The sequence below is a fragment of the Podarcis pityusensis genome (assembly GCF_964106645.2).
Source record: "Podarcis pityusensis genome assembly, chromosome: 14".
Classification (NCBI taxonomy): Eukaryota; Metazoa; Chordata; class Lepidosauria; order Squamata; family Lacertidae; genus Podarcis; species Podarcis pityusensis.
Window position 1 is genome coordinate 48,889,706 of NC_138039.1, and position 15,417 is coordinate 48,905,122.

The following is a 15,417-nucleotide window of genomic DNA, read 5'->3' on the forward strand; positions in this document are numbered from 1 at the left end:
TGAAGGCCTCTCTGTGATCATTTGGCTCATGCCTTCCCAGAACTTCCCCATACAGTAGCCAATGATATCTGCCTTTGCTTACTTTCCTCTTCCAAGCCTGTCCCTTCTGTGTTGTGACTGTTAAATTGAAAGCCAACATGAACAAACTTGAGTACATTGGTAGACATTGTATAAATGTAATAAATGAGGTATAACACTAACACTCTTTTTGGTTATTTTTATTCACTATAGAGTGGAAGACGAAATGTGGATTTGGACTTGGCATCATCCCATAAAAAGAGAGGTAATAGTCTGTGTAGAAAAGCCAGTTTTTCTAGAGCAGTGGTCTTGAAACTTTTAAGCCTCAGAAAATCCTTCTGTGTTGATTGGTCTGCTACAGAGCCCCTCTATACTGCAGGGAATTATGGACATACACACAGTTCACACTCCCTGGAATCTGTGTGTGCTCCAGAGTGTTGTCAAGTTGCGTCTGCAGTTCTGTGTTGCAGGAGAATACTGGTAATGGTAGGTAAGACGCCTTTTGAGCATCTTGTCTGCCATGACTCTGGAACACAGTTTGGAAACCCACACTTTGACATACCTGTAATAGAAGGTAAAGAACAATGAGAGCTTTCTCCAGCAAATAAATGCCATGTAGTGCAGGCAGTTTCACTATTTGCCTGTTTCTGGGCCCAAAAGAGTGGGCAGGTTGCAAGGGTGATTTATCCTAGGTAGGGCTGGACAGTACCCTTGACTGAGATCCAGAGAACCGTTGCCATGGGGTGTAAACAATACAGAGCTAGGACGGAAGAATCAGCAGGGAGGTTGGTCAAAAAATTGTTTCAGTTCTCTGCTCATGCCTGCTCCCCTTGTCCCTGCTCTGCTTTCCTTGGAAAGTATCTTTGGGACTTGAACCCTTCATAAGGCTTTGGCTGGATGAGTGAGTTTATTCCCAGCTCTTAGTTACTCCTAGTTTTAATTACTCCTGTGGAGAGGCATCTTCTTGGGGCAGCTCTAACCTTATCTGATAAGCTCAGCCTGCTGCCTGACCCTCTATCTTTAGAACACACTGCGATTTTTCAAATGTGAAGTCACTTCATGAATTATTGCATAACTCCTCTTTAGCATTCACATGGTAAGGGGATATGAAGTGGTGCAATAATACCCCATCACTTCCTTACACTGCAGGAAGTTTGAGAAGCTGCACATTCATGAACGTTGCTCAAACATTTCCCACTCTTAAAGCTGTTTTCCATGTATGGACAGAATGCAGATTGAATGTTGTCTTCTGTACCCAATGTCTCTCTTTGTCTTCTGATTCTTGTGTGGTAGTGTGTTTACTCCTTTTTGGCCAGTTGAGCCCCAGAAAAAAGAAGAGCTCCAAGCAAGTACATGACGGCATGTTGTGATTTTATTTTCTCTCTCTAGCTTGCCTACATACTTTATAAAACATAAAATATGTGTAGCAGTTGTTCCACATTCATTTTGAAAATTTCATTACTAGAAGCTGGCATATAAGGACAAGTAAACAGTGGGGTTTTTGTTCCATCTAATGTTGGCAGGTAGACATTGGTATAACGGCTCACTAAAAATTCAAGTTGTAAGAATGTATTTAGCATGTTTCTGTTTATGTTCAGGGGATCAGCATTGAGAGGATCAATGAATTGTGTACTTGGCATGTTTCAGAAGCCAGGTTCATTGGCTGGCATCTCCACTGAAAGGGCTGCGAAAAGGCACTGTATGTGACTGTAGAGCAGCCTTCATCAACTGGTGCCTTCCAGATGTTTTGTGGACTATAACTCACATCAGCTCCAGTCAGCACCATTGTGCTGGCTGGGACTGATGGGAGTTATAGTCCAGAACCCCATTGCCAGTTTAATACTGAGAAAGGTAAACTACAGGGTTTGATTTGATATACTGTACTTACAAGTAATACAATAGCTTGTTTAAACCAAAGCAGGCAGCTTCCCCTAACCTTTCTTGAGTCTTGTTAACTTAATCCAAAAGTATGACCATACTACCATTAATACTCTTATCTGCTGCACCACCTTGTTCTGCAATCCCAAGCTTGTCAAATACTGCTCCTTGGGATTTTTTTGCCTTGTACAGAAGTAGTTCACCTGGTCTTCATCTGAACATAAGAAATGTGGTGCTGGATCAGGCCAATCTAGTCCAACATCCTGTTCTCACAGTGGCAAACAAGAAGCAGGACCCAGGCACAAGAACACTCTCCCCTCCTATAGTTTCCAGCAATTGGTATTAAGGAGCATTCCTTCTCTGACTTTATCTTTTGTTGCTCCACTTTCAGTCCTCTATATGACTCATTTTTGCACAGGATAATTTCCGCCGAGCTGTTAAGGGCCTAGTGAAGAAGGCTTAAAATAGGAGTAAACAAGTTTTTAAAATCCAGGCAAAGCAAACACAGTAACGTCATAGTAAAACTCCCCCCCCCCACTGTATGATAATCCTGTAATTTATTTTGTTTTAAAAATCCGACTCTCCCCAAGGAGTGCAGGACAATATACATGATTTCTGTTCCGTGCCCCTTTATCCCTGGAACAGCCCAAGGTGGGTTAAAGTAAAAGGTAACAGGTAGCCTAGGGTCACTCAGTAAACATCATGGATTAGTAGGGATTTGAAACTGGGTTTTAATTGTCCTAGCCTAACTTTCTAACCTGGGGCTACGCAATATGGTGCCCTCCAGATATTGTTGGGAGTACAACTCCCATTATCCCTGACCACCATGTTGTCTACCACTGCTCTGACCACAGTAGCACGCTGGCTGATGCAGATGAGCTTAAGCTTCCAAGAGTAGGTCATGCTAGTATGTGGCTTTGTTCTGCTCACATATGCAGGATGCCTTGAATAACTGTTAGATGTGTTCAGACCATCTTTTTAAAAAATGCATAAGCTCTTTCACTTGTCCTTTCAGAGCCACTTCACAATAACACTCTTTTGATCACTTTTAAAGAAAACTTTTAAAAACCACAAATTCTTTTACATGCTTGCATTTTGTGTAGTAGCCTCTTTGATTTTAATGGTTGGGAGTTTCTCAAAGCACGTGGATAATCATAAATTTGGAGAACCGAAGTGTGTTGATCATACAACATCCCATCTAAAGGGGAGGGTTTAATGAAGAAAGTCATTTTAAATTTGCATGGAGGTCTGTAGTTGGTTTTGAGATTTTAGAGAAAGTAATTCCAACCCACAATTTAAAAATATTAAGTGATTTTGGTTACTCATTAGAATATGGGCTTTAAAAATATGAAGCAATATGTACTTTGAGCAATAACATAACCAAATTATTGTAAGAGAATTGAACACTTGTGTGCGCTACATACGTACGTGATTTAATTTACATTATCCATAGTTCAAACCATGCTCAAGACAGCTTATGACATGAAAAACCATATAATTAAACATAACAAAAATAGTCATAAACAATAAATAGAACATTAAAAAATACAAAACCAAACTGAACAATTTCCTCATAAATCACAATAAAACCTAAAATGTAGATACAAGAAACCCAACATCAACAACCTCCCCCAACAAAATTCCAAACAGTATCCCAGCCCAAGAGTCTGTTCAGCAGTCTCAGCTTTTGTAACTGTAGTCAGTCAGATGCTCACCCTCCCAGGCCAAGTGGGAAAGGTCTGCAAGACAGCAAGCAAGTTTTCCCGGACTCACACCCAAGGTGGTATCCCCCCCCCCCCCAAAAAAAAAAATGTTTTCGCTTTCATATTTTCAAGACAGAAGCTTGCTTTTGGCTGCATTTTGTGCCAATTCTTAAAAGTTAAATAAAGACACTAAACTTTGTGAAACAGTGTTTTTCGTGTACATTTTCATGAATGCAAGAGTTTAGTGTACCAAGAGGCATTCTGAGAAAGAAACCAAACTAGAGGAAGAAAGGAATCTGTTGGGTGATGGTGCTGCCTTGGTGTGTGTGGCTGTATTGGTTCATGATAGCATCAGAAATGAGGAGGTACATCTAGGACATTCAATCCATTAAAAAGGGGACTTCCACAGAAAAGCTACAGGCCTTGGAATCACCAATACACCAAAGCTTTTTTCTTTTTCCTATCAGCAGTTCAGCTGAACAGTGCAACAGGCAGAAAATTTTGAATACACAGAATACTACTGCATAGGCACTGTTTCCGTTTTAATTATAATTCCATGCAAGCTTACAGTTCACTCATTTGGTACCAGTATGCAGCAGCAATGCAGAGTGTGCATAGCTGCCATCTGATAATTGGAGTAGTTCTCATCATCTGTTTGGCTATCCCTGTGCCACCTCCTCCTTTGAACAGTCAGTAGCTATGCACACCCTGCATTGCTGCTGCATGCTGCTACCAGATGAGTTAACTGATCAACATATGCAGCAATTTGGGTGGGACCAGAAACTGCTTGCAGTCCCATTGGAAATTTGGGTGTGGGAGAGTCCTTGAAATCGGACTCTCCACAGGTGGTATGCTTTCAAAAGGAGGTTTGCTATATTACACCAAATGAATAGAAAATAGCTTGGAAGGAAGGCAGAAAAGAAATAATTTGTGTGAGTTTACTTGCCCTTTACCCATTCCTGTACCTGCGTAAAGTTTTCATTCAAAGCAAGCTATGTATCATCCCCCTGCTTTGCCCTTAATAGTTTAATAATGCTGGTCAGTCACAATCCTTGCTTTACAATTGAATGTTAAAGAAGAAATGGAGTGCTCAGTTTGTTTTGTGGCAGACTGTTCTTTTCCTTCAATCACTCTCTGTTTTATTTTATTTGTGTTACCATCTTATTCAGTATATAAGCTTTCAGCGGTTTGAGTGGCTTCTCCTTTAATTTTCTTCTTTATGTTGCTTGAGGATTTACTGCTAAAAAAACATAGCTGAAGTTATCTTCCTTCAATAATAGTATACTTTGCTAACTGTGTGCATGAGATGATAGGAATACCTTTTACCATCTGTTGCAAAGCTGCCCATTCAATACTACTTGTCAGTGTTATTTAAAATCACTTCATTGGAATTTATGAAGTTCTGTTGTGTGTTTCTAGGAGCAGTCCACAGCCCAATTGAAGCACTAAGTGATTCATGGACTCGACTGAAGCACAGAGATTGGCTGTATAGCTCTATGTGTTTGTTTGGGGAGTCCGATTTTGATTTTACAAAATCTGTTGGAGTTCATACTCTGATTGAAAATGTTATTAGCTTTGTAAGCGGAGATGTGGGAAGCTCTCCAGGCTTCAAGGAGCCTGAAGAAAGCATGTCAACGAGCCCCCAGGCCTATATTATCGCAATGGAGCAGCAGCAACAGAGGGCAGAGGTGTGTATTGTAATTACCTATGTTCCAGTTAATAATTGTAGAATGAAAGATGCTTTTGAATTTTCAGTTTACATGCTTTGCCCAACTGTAACTTGTGGGGAGGCAATCATTTCAGGTTACTTAACAAGAGGGAGGTTCTAGGATGCATGAGTCTGTAATGGCCTCTCTGCCATCACTTGCATGCCTTGGAGGAAGTAGGTGTGACCTCCAGAGCACATCATGTTTGTTTCTTCCTGCTTGGGCATCAAAGGAGCAACATGCCAGACTATAGCAGTCAGTCAATTGGATTGTATGGGGTTCCTTATGCACACATATTACATGTGGGGTTGTGCATATGCAGCCAGGAAGGAAGGAAGGGGTTGCTTATGGAAAGCAATTTTGGCTGTGCAAGCGAAGTGTCTCCCCACATCTCTTCCTTTATTTTCCTTGATTGTTCTTCTGTTCCTAAAATACTTTCATCTGTTGTATGTGGGGATCATACAGGCCTATACTCTGTATTTGTATCAGTGCACTTGAAGGGACCTTTGTCTTCCAAGGGGTAAAATGCAAACCATTTTTAAACATTTTTTTTAGTTGCGGCTGGAGGCACTTCATCAGATCCTGGTGTTGCTTTCTGGGATGGAAGAAAAAGGCAGCACTCTGTCCATAGGAAGCCGGCAAGGCCCAGGCTTTCAGTCCTCTTCGCTTCTCACATCAGTGAGGCTGCAGTTCCTGGCTGGGTGCTTTGGCCTGGGTACTGTGGGACATGCAGGCTCCAAAGGAGAGAGTATCCGTTTGCATCATTATCAGGTAAGGGATGCTTTGGCCAAACGTTGGAATTCTGTCAACTGAGTTTAAAGCAGACCATGTCTGAAACTGAAAACTTCTCATTGTGCTGTATTGTTCTGGGTCCCTGGGTTCTTTTCCTATTGTGTGGGGGGGTGTCATTCTGCAAGCTTTGGGGTTGCCACCAAGCCTGATGATAGCTTATATATACAAAATAGATGGTGCCAATTTGGCCACATAAGCAGTAGCACTTAGAATCTTTGAATCATAGAATTGTAGAGTTGGGAGGCACCTCAGGGGTCATCTAGTCCAACCCCCTGCAGTGCAGGAATCACAGCTAAAGAATCCCTGACAGATGACCATCCAAACTCTGTTTTAAAACCTCAAATAAAGGAGAGTTTCTGAATATCAGATATAGAGGGAATGATAGTGGATTAAAGTCTGGAATGGGGTGTACTAATGTAAATAGACACTGTAGAAGACAACTGGAAGCAAAATATGTGCATATCCTATAAATATAACATTTTCTTAGTGTTGTGAGATTCCATATGATAGGAACCACATTGTGCTGACAACTGTGTATTGCAAAGTCAGTTGTTTCCTATAGTAGGCAAGTCATGAAATGAGTTAAATGTAGTTAGCCAATGCTACCCATTAGCAACCTTTCATAAAATTCGAAAAGTTCCTGAATTATACATGGTAAATACCTTAAAAAGTAGCATGGCATCAGTGCATATCCATATGGATGGGTTTCACAGTATTTGATTTTTCCATAGGATGGCATCAGGGCAGCTAAGAGAAATATCCAGACTGAAATCCAAGTGGCTGTGCACAAGATCTATCAGCAATTGTCTGCAACTTTGGAAAGAGCCCTCCAAGCAAATAAACATCACATAGGTAAGAGGATCACATTCGATCTTGCAAGTGTTTTTGCTGCCGACAGAAAACAAGTCAAATATTCCTTGTATTATTTTTTTCCAATTCCTGAGCAGACTTGAAATGGGGACAGTCTCTAAGTATTTTCTTTATATTTTGGTGTGTGTTTGTGTACATGTGTGTATTAGAGGCACAGCAGCGTCTCCTGTTGGTAACTGTGTTCGCCCTGAGTGTTCACTACCAGCCAGTTGATGTCTCCTTGGCCATTTCCACTGGCTTGTTAAATGTCCTGTCGCAATTATGTGGAACAGACACCATGCTTGGTCAGCCACTGCAGCTCTTGCCCAAAAGTGGCATTTCCCAGCTCAGCACAGCTTTAAAAGTAGCCAGCACTAGATTACTTCAGATCCTAGCTATTACCACAGGGTAAGTATTAACTGTCTGTTTTCTGAATCATCATTCATCTTCTCAGCTCTCCCAAATATTTTAAAAGCGGTATTTTCCCCATACCTAGTTCATCGACACTTTTATGTCCTTGCAGTGTAACTTGGTAGTAAATTGGATATGATAAAACCTTCAGTCAGTTGGGAAACAGTTTTTATTTATTTATTTCGAGCATTTATAACTCACTTTTCATCTCAGTTCAGCATTACCTTAACAACAATTAGAATAAATTTGTACAGTTAAATATTTCAGAAAGTAGCACTGGGACTATAAACTTGAATTGTTGGTGTGATGTGTTAATATTTGTTTGCTGTACTTAGATGGACTCTAGTTGAACATAATTTACCTGTTAAAATCTCTCTCTATCACAAACACACACCCCCACCTTTCCCTCTCCCCCATTGCTGTTTTGTTTCTCCCTTTACCACATATTGAAAATACAGTCCTTCCTCTCTGTCCCATCGGGAAAAGCATTGGCCCAGCGACTATTTTGCCAGTCTGTAACAAGGATCATTCAGGCCCAAGAACATGAAATCTGCCCACCAAAACACATCTGTCTCTTTTTCTGCAAAACCCTCCGGGTTCTGCAGATTCAAAGCTGTTCTAATAATGCCAAGCTTTTTCACATAGTTGCTAATTGATCTTCACACTCCCATCCCCCAGAACTTACGCAGATAAACTGAGTCCCAAAGTGGTCCAGTCTTTGCTGGATCTGCTGTGTAGTCAGCTGAAAAACCTGTTGTCCCAAGCTGGTGTAATGCTTATGGCATCATTTGAGGAAAAAGAAGATGGCGAGGAGGAAGAAAAAAAGGCAGAGTCAAATGGAGACAGTGAGAAGAAAGACTTCAGAGGTAATCTCATTCTGGCTTTTTGTTGGTTTGTTTTTTAAAGAAAAGAGAGTTCCTGGGGCAGGGGATAGGGGAGGAAGGAATGTAGAGCCAAAGCTCACTACATGAATGGCTGATTCAGATATCTGAACGGCTGGAGTTTGCCCACTTCCTTACTTTTTTGTGTTTGATGGATGGCAGCAGCCATTTTGGGCAGAAACCTTGGAGGGAGGATGTGTGATCGGACAAATCACAGATTAGAAATGTTCCCACAGGAAACAATGGAAACAATGCAAATCATCAGATTGCTATGTGAATACTCACCTAACTAATGATTTCTTGGGAAGTATTGTATTTGGATAGCGAGACCTGCATGTACTCTCTGTTTCCATGCTTTGTGCTATAGAAAAGAGCCCACATCCCCAATTATTCCTCAGAGACTTCTATATTTTTGTTTTATGCACTGGAAACTTATTGCAGTAAACAATTAATGGGATTTGTACATGCATGCTAATGGCAGAGGTAAAAAAAGATGACAGCTTGACCTATGTTGACAATATTGACCTAGTTGTTAGAAGTACAGAAAAGGTAACCACAATTAAGTTTCTCCAAGTAAATATAAATATTATATGGTCTATTTGTTTCATTTTCATTATTATTATTATTATTATACCTTTCACCCGTAAATCCAAATTGCACAATCTATGTTCTCAGAGGATGAGAGATCATGTGGTGAACAGAACAACACAGCTATGAGATGAGATCATTTGAGGGCAAATGATCTTATTTGAGAAAGAACAAATGAGAGTGGACAATGTAAACATGAAAACATCTTCACAAGCAGTGTCAGAATTAATGGGGGGGCATTGTTTACATTTTGACACTATAGAAAATGGTGGGACTTTAAGTGTTGCTGAGAATTTTATCTCTCCACCTCTGTTGTAATCTTTATCCGCAGCCCCTATTGATGCTTCTTATTGAACTATTTTACAAACCATTGCTTACCTTTTCTCTTCTGGTACAGAAAAAGGCACCCATGAAATGGAATAAATCTAAATTTGGTCCAAGAGAGCAGAAATAAAGTTAGTGTAAGAAGAATTTTGTTGCACAACAAAAGGATATTGTTGTGTATTATTTGTTCTTTTACTTTTAAAAAAATACTTTTGCCCTGCTCTTCAGCTGAGAAAGCTTTCAGGGCACCTTATATAAAAGCAATAAAAAAATAAAGACAGTGAACAATAAAAGCAGAGCGGATTAATCATTTGGCTGCAAAACAGCAATGACACCTGCTGGCAGAAGGTAGGATAGACAGCTGGTTATCTTTTCCTAGGCACTCTCTAGGCAGAGCATATGCAAATCAGGCCTTTTGAAAATATGAATCCCTTTCCTTTTTGCAATAATAATTTTTATTGTTTTAAATCCACAGTGGCTCTTCGAAAACAGCATGCTGCAGAGTTGCATCTAGGCGATTTCTTAGTCTTTCTTAGAAGGGTGGTTTCTTCAAAAGCCATTCAGTCCAAAATGGCATCCCCAAAGTGGACAGAGGTGCTCCTGAACATAGCTTCTCAGAAATGTTGTTCAGGTATGGTCCTATGGTCTTTGTTTTTGATGTGTGGGGAGTGTGTTTATCATTTGGAGATACAAGCTTGCATCATGCCCATCAAATGAATATAGACACACCACTGGTTTCTAACTTTGTTTGATATGTTATTAGCATGTGTTGGTAATACCAACTTTCCTTCTGGGTCCCATTTCTAGGTGTACCTTTGGTTGGCAACTTGAGGACCAGGCTGCTTGCACTACATGTTCTGGAAGCTGTACTGCCTGCTTGTGAATCGGGTGTGGAGGATGACCAGATGGCTCAGGTCTTCATACTTTACAATATTGTAAAATGTTAAGTTTTTGTGTTTGCAGCAGTGACTACTTTGGTGGCATTTGCATCTTATAAACTGTGGTTCGGTTTAAGTTACTTCTCAGCCCATATGGATATGAAATTTACAGCATGCTATGGTTTAAGAGAAAACTATATGAAAATGTTATATAGATGCTACCTAACACCTAGTAGATTGGCAAAAATGTATAAAGCAAAGTCAAATAAGTGTTGTAAATGTAAAGAGAAAGAAGGTACCCATTTCCATATGTGGGCTGTCTTGCAATAAGGTTAAAGCTTACTGGGAAATGATATATAAGAAACTGAAAAAGATGTTTAAGATAGCATTTGTTTAAAAACCAGAAGTTTTTCTTTTGGGGATAATGGGATCAGAGCTACCTAAACAATATAGAAACTTATTTATTTATGCAGCTATAGCTGCAAGAATAACAATTGCCCAAAATGGAAAGACGAAAAAGTCCCGATGAGAGAAGAATGGTTGCAGAAACTAATGGAATATGAAGAAATGGCAAAACTGGAAAGAAATGGCAAAATGGAAAGAATAAGAAATCAAGATAACAATTTTTTATTAAGAAATGGAAATGGCTTATTGAATATTTACAAACATATTGCAAACAGATCAAGTCATTAGCAGGACTATTGTAATAACAGATAATAACAATAAAAATAATAGATTGAAACGATTTGGGATATTCAGGGAAAGATAAAATTATTTTAAGGACTACAGAAAGATGGGGAGGGAAGTCGAGATTTATAAAGTCAGAATTATTGTTGATTGATTGGTGAAATATTTTCTTTTTTGTTAATAATTGAAAATTGTAATTAAATATTTAAAGTTACTTCTCAGCCCTCAGCAACAGCCTGAAAATAATGAAGCTGCTTTTTTGACAATCTGATCACTGATCTGCCCAACAAACAACAGTCTCCTCTAAGTGACCATGGCTGCCTAAGGTCACAAGGCCAGAAGTCCTAGTAAAACAACTTTAGCTAGATTAAAAGAAAATTATTTGAAAACAATACCAAAATAATCCTTAATGCCTACAGAAGTAACTAAAATGGATAACTGATGCTCACCTGGAAAAGGGGGGGGGGGTGTACAGCTCACAGTTCCTTCACATCCTCCATGTGTGGTGGGACTGTGCCAAAGTTGCCCAGTTCTGGGATAAAATATTTGTAGAAAAAACAAAAATACTGGGAAAACCTGTAAAAAAAAAAAGTCCTCCTAAAACAACCCAATGGTTATTAATTAAACTTTCAATAGATTGCTTGTTAATGGCAGAAAAAATATTGATAGCTAGAAATTGGAAAGAACCAAAGGGTTTAAATGTACAACAGTGGAATAAGGTAAATTGGGACGTAGCACTTTCTGGAAAAGTGATGCAAAACCTTTGTGTGGCTAGAGGATCAAATGCCCAAGAGACTTTTATGGTGGACTGGTGGCCATTCATTCAACACATGAAAAAACACACGCTATAGGACGAGCTGTTTCTGCCACATTCCTTAATATATGATTGTGTTAACATTTTCCTTCATATTGATATTAGCAACTTTCTCTCCACTTCAGTGCTTGTATGAACTATGCCTTTGGGTTGGGTAAAGGGAGTATTCCCGCCCCCCCCATAATTATAAAAAAGGAAACAAGGCAGAGGTCTTCTTCCTGGCCCCATAGCCACTTCATCAGACCTGGAGTGCACCAAATCACAGGTTTTCAGAGAAGTGTTTTCAAAAATAAGAGAAAACTGTCTTCAGTTGCCTGCTTCAAACGCCTGGTTGCTTTGTTATCTGTAGTGTGAACAGGACGGGAAATACAGTCTTAAAAATTACCTGTGACTATTTGGAATTAAATGTTCTTCAATCATGTTTCCCAAACAGGTTATTGATCGGTTGTTCTCCCTTCTGTCTGATTGTATGTGGGAAAGTCCTGTTGCACAAGCCAAGCACATAATTCAGATCAAGGAGAAAGAAAAAGAAATGAAGCTGCAGGTACTAGCTTTAATTCTGATCAATTTCATAATGTTCTTTTCAGCCACTGATGAAGTCCTTTGTCTTGAAACATGTTTGGCTCATGTTGAAAGGCCTGTGATGGAAAGCAGAGCCCTGGTGATGCAGTCCCTCAGAGTTCCACCAGGGGGTTGGAGCCTCTCTCTGATTGGCTACAAAGTCAGCTGGCTATAGAAGGGGGAGGAGCAGAATGGGGGGGCACATAAAAGGAGCAGCTTCTGAGGAAACCTTGAGATGGGGATAGAGAAGGGAAAGAGCTGGAGCGAGACAGGGTTTAGTTTGGTTTGAGATGGGAGAAAGGGATTAGGAATGGGTTTGTCCAAGAGAGTGGGTTCAAATGTGAGTTTAGCATCCGCTCTGCGGAGAATATCTGTAGCTAGAGGAAGGAGCCTCGTACTGAAGAGAGGAGGACCGTGTGAGGAGACAGGAGTTGCCTGGAGGGCTGAGTCTAAGCAGGGGAGGGAGAAGCTGTGGGACTACAATTCTCTCGCGTCTCCTTCCCGTCAGGCGGGGAGAGCTCTTCTAGGAAAAGAAGACTCCCAAGCCAGTTAAGAGGGGATCCCAAAGTCTCTTATACCTCAGAAGTGGGATTGCTAAGAGAGGGGGGAAATGCCGAAACAGATCATGAAACAGAGCATTAAGCTGTGAAGGAAGCTGTGCTGTGTCCAAAGTATTTAACTGAAACACCTGTCATAACTAAGTAAAGGAACAAGAGAAACTGAGTTAAGCATTTCACCACCTATTCTAGAAACTGGAACATCTACTTGAAGTGCTACGACCAATATTTAGCAACTGAAGTTTAAGAAAAGATGTGCATATACTACTGTGTTTAAGCCTGTGACATCTTTATATTTAGTTTAAGTAAAAGTTAACTTCTTCCTACCCCAACTTTGTTTCACCAATCTCTTTTTGTAAATAAAACTTTCCTTGTTTGATCAACTCCTGCCTGAGACTCCCTGAAACAAAGTTCTTCTCACACAAGTCCCACACAAGATAGCCTGTGGTAAATGGTAGAAATTTGTTGGCGTACTGTGCAGTGGGCCTGCTGTATTGAATTGGGGGCAGTTAGTGGGGTGAGTCCGTTACAGTCTCATATGGGATTTGGTTTATCAAGTTTTTAATATTGGAGTGTTTGTATCTATGGTTATTTTTGAAAAATGTATTTTGTATTTTTATACATCTTTTACCCCCCCTTTTTTTACTGCTAGATTGTGCTCCCCCCCCCCATCTGTTTAATTGACCACAATGTGAGGTTTTTATATTCTGTTTTTGAAAGAAACAGGGTGAATCTGAAGAAGAAGATGAAAATCTCCCTATACAGGAAGTATCGTTTGACCCTGAGAAGGCTCAGTGCTGCCTAGTAGAGAATGGTCAGATCCTAACTCATGGGAGCGGCGGAAAGGGATATGGATTAGCATCCACTGGAGTCACTTCTGGGTGTTACCAGTGGAAGGTATGTGGAAAACCAAGTTTAAAAATAGAGATGAAGCAAGGTGTATAGATAAACCCATTGTGTTCTTAACCCGCAAACTGTACTGCTCAAAATCGGGGGAATGTATTTGAACACTAGTTCTAATGGCATTTTTTTCAGGTTGCCTAAATTTGTTCCCTAGATTTGCACAGGATTTCTGGCCCTTGCAAGCTGGACTTCCAGAGTCCACAGTTTTTAGGTCTTGTTCATTATTTGCTGGGCTTCTCTAAGCCTGTGGGTTGATCAGTACAGATCAGTGGCATACTTTTGCCTGCACTAGATTTTATATCTTTCTGCAAAGACTTGTGAGGCCAGGTAAACTGTATGGGGAAGAGAGAGGCTCACGGGACACTCTGAAATTTTATGGGATATTCTGCCAGATATAAACCTAAATCATATGTCAAATCTAATTTTTTTTTTTGGGGGGGGGGGGAATAATCAGAAGCTCCACCTAACAATGATCTTAAAACAACAATCCTTTTGTTTCCATCATTCTGTGGAATACATTTTTCTTCATAATATTTTATTCCCCAAAATGATAGAGATAAAAGATTATTGCTGTTTTTAAATAATTACTAAGTACACCTTGACAAGATAGCCTATTGGATGTCCGTGGGTCTACTGAGCCTCTCCCCTCCCCTTTCCAGTTCAATAGTGATTAATTTGAGGGTTGAAATGACTCTTCAAATCCCCATTACTTTTATATGTCTTTGTGCTTCATGATGTTTTAAGTAGCCCATGGGCATTGATGGTTTTTCTTCACCTTCTAGTTCTATATCGTGAAGGAAAATCGAGGCAATGAAGGGACATGCGTTGGAGTGTCTCGTTGGCCAGTTCACGATTTTAACCACCGCACTACCTCAGACATGTGGCTGTACCGAGCATATAGTGGCAATCTCTACCATAATGGGGAGCAGACGCTGACACTGACCAGTTTTACCCAAGGGGACTTCATAACATGTGTGTTGGATATGGAAGCAAGAACTATCTCCTTTGGAAAAAATGGAGAAGTATGAATCTTCTATTGCTTATTTATGATATTTGTATACTGTTAAAATTTTTTAACCTGTAATGGTTTTCAAAGCAGTTCACAACAGTAAAACAACATTCAATCAGCAGTTACAAAAAAGCAGTACAGCAGACAAAACAAAGGCATTAATACAAACTACCACAAAGTTCTAAGTTTTTGAACTGAAATCAAATGAAAGGGCACAATGAAACAAATCTTTCTAAATTTTGAAAGGAAGGGTAGAGAGTGTGTCAACTTGACCTCGGGGGAACACAAATTCTATAGTGTAAGTGCCACAACTGAACAGACCACGTTCTTCACCGGTGATAATGTAAACCAGCCTTTGGCAACTTAGTGCTCTCCAGATGTCGTAGATCAGCCCCAGCGTCAAGCCCCCATCAGTCCTAGCATCAAGCTGAGCTTGATAGGTGATGGTGTTCAAAACGGCTGGAGGTCACCAGGTTGGGGAAGGCTTATCTAAACTTTTAAATTGATGCTAAATGAAGCATGACCTGATGGTAATCAGTAAGGAAGTGCTCCTTGCAAAATTGGTGACTGCCATAATCACTTTGCTGTCTACTATCTCCCCCCCTCCCCCCAGGAACCAAAACTGGCCTTTGAAGATGTGGATGCTGCAGAATTATACCCATGTGTGATGTTTTATAGCAGTAATCCTGGAGAAAAGGTAAGCTGGATATTTAGCAATAGTGGTAAAGGTTAATATGCTGTTTTGGTAAGGGCCTATGAGTATAATATGTGGAATAAATTGAGCATTTTTAGCTGTGTATGTGTGTGTTTGTGCGTGTGTGCGTACATACATACATGTTTATATGGAATTGGTCTATT

General features: G+C 40.1%; 1 protein-coding gene across 19 annotated transcripts in view; it reads left to right on the forward strand.

Moving 5' to 3' along the window:
* HERC1 (HECT and RLD domain containing E3 ubiquitin protein ligase family member 1) overlaps positions 1 to 15,417 on the forward strand; it is a 113,661-nt gene that overhangs the window by 50,613 nt on the left and 47,631 nt on the right. For 12 of the 19 annotated variants that reach the window (XM_080980635.1, XM_080980624.1, XM_080980639.1 and 9 more), the window contains 13 exons: positions 232 to 283; positions 1,312 to 1,377; positions 5,019 to 5,287; positions 5,861 to 6,076; positions 6,829 to 6,949; positions 7,117 to 7,354; positions 8,036 to 8,223; positions 9,626 to 9,781; positions 9,958 to 10,064; positions 11,963 to 12,073; positions 13,368 to 13,544; positions 14,333 to 14,572; positions 15,173 to 15,256. In XM_080980635.1, coding sequence (XP_080836761.1) covers positions 232 to 283; positions 1,312 to 1,377; positions 5,019 to 5,287; positions 5,861 to 6,076; positions 6,829 to 6,949; positions 7,117 to 7,354; positions 8,036 to 8,223; positions 9,626 to 9,781; positions 9,958 to 10,064; positions 11,963 to 12,073; positions 13,368 to 13,544; positions 14,333 to 14,572; positions 15,173 to 15,256 — 2,025 coding nt within the window. The remainder of the gene's footprint in view (positions 1 to 231; positions 284 to 1,311; positions 1,378 to 5,018; positions 5,288 to 5,860; positions 6,077 to 6,828; positions 6,950 to 7,116; positions 7,355 to 8,035; positions 8,224 to 9,625; positions 9,782 to 9,957; positions 10,065 to 11,962; positions 12,074 to 13,367; positions 13,545 to 14,332; positions 14,573 to 15,172; positions 15,257 to 15,417) is intronic. The other 7 variants (XM_080980628.1, XM_080980629.1, XM_080980633.1 and 4 more) reach the window with 2 other exon arrangements.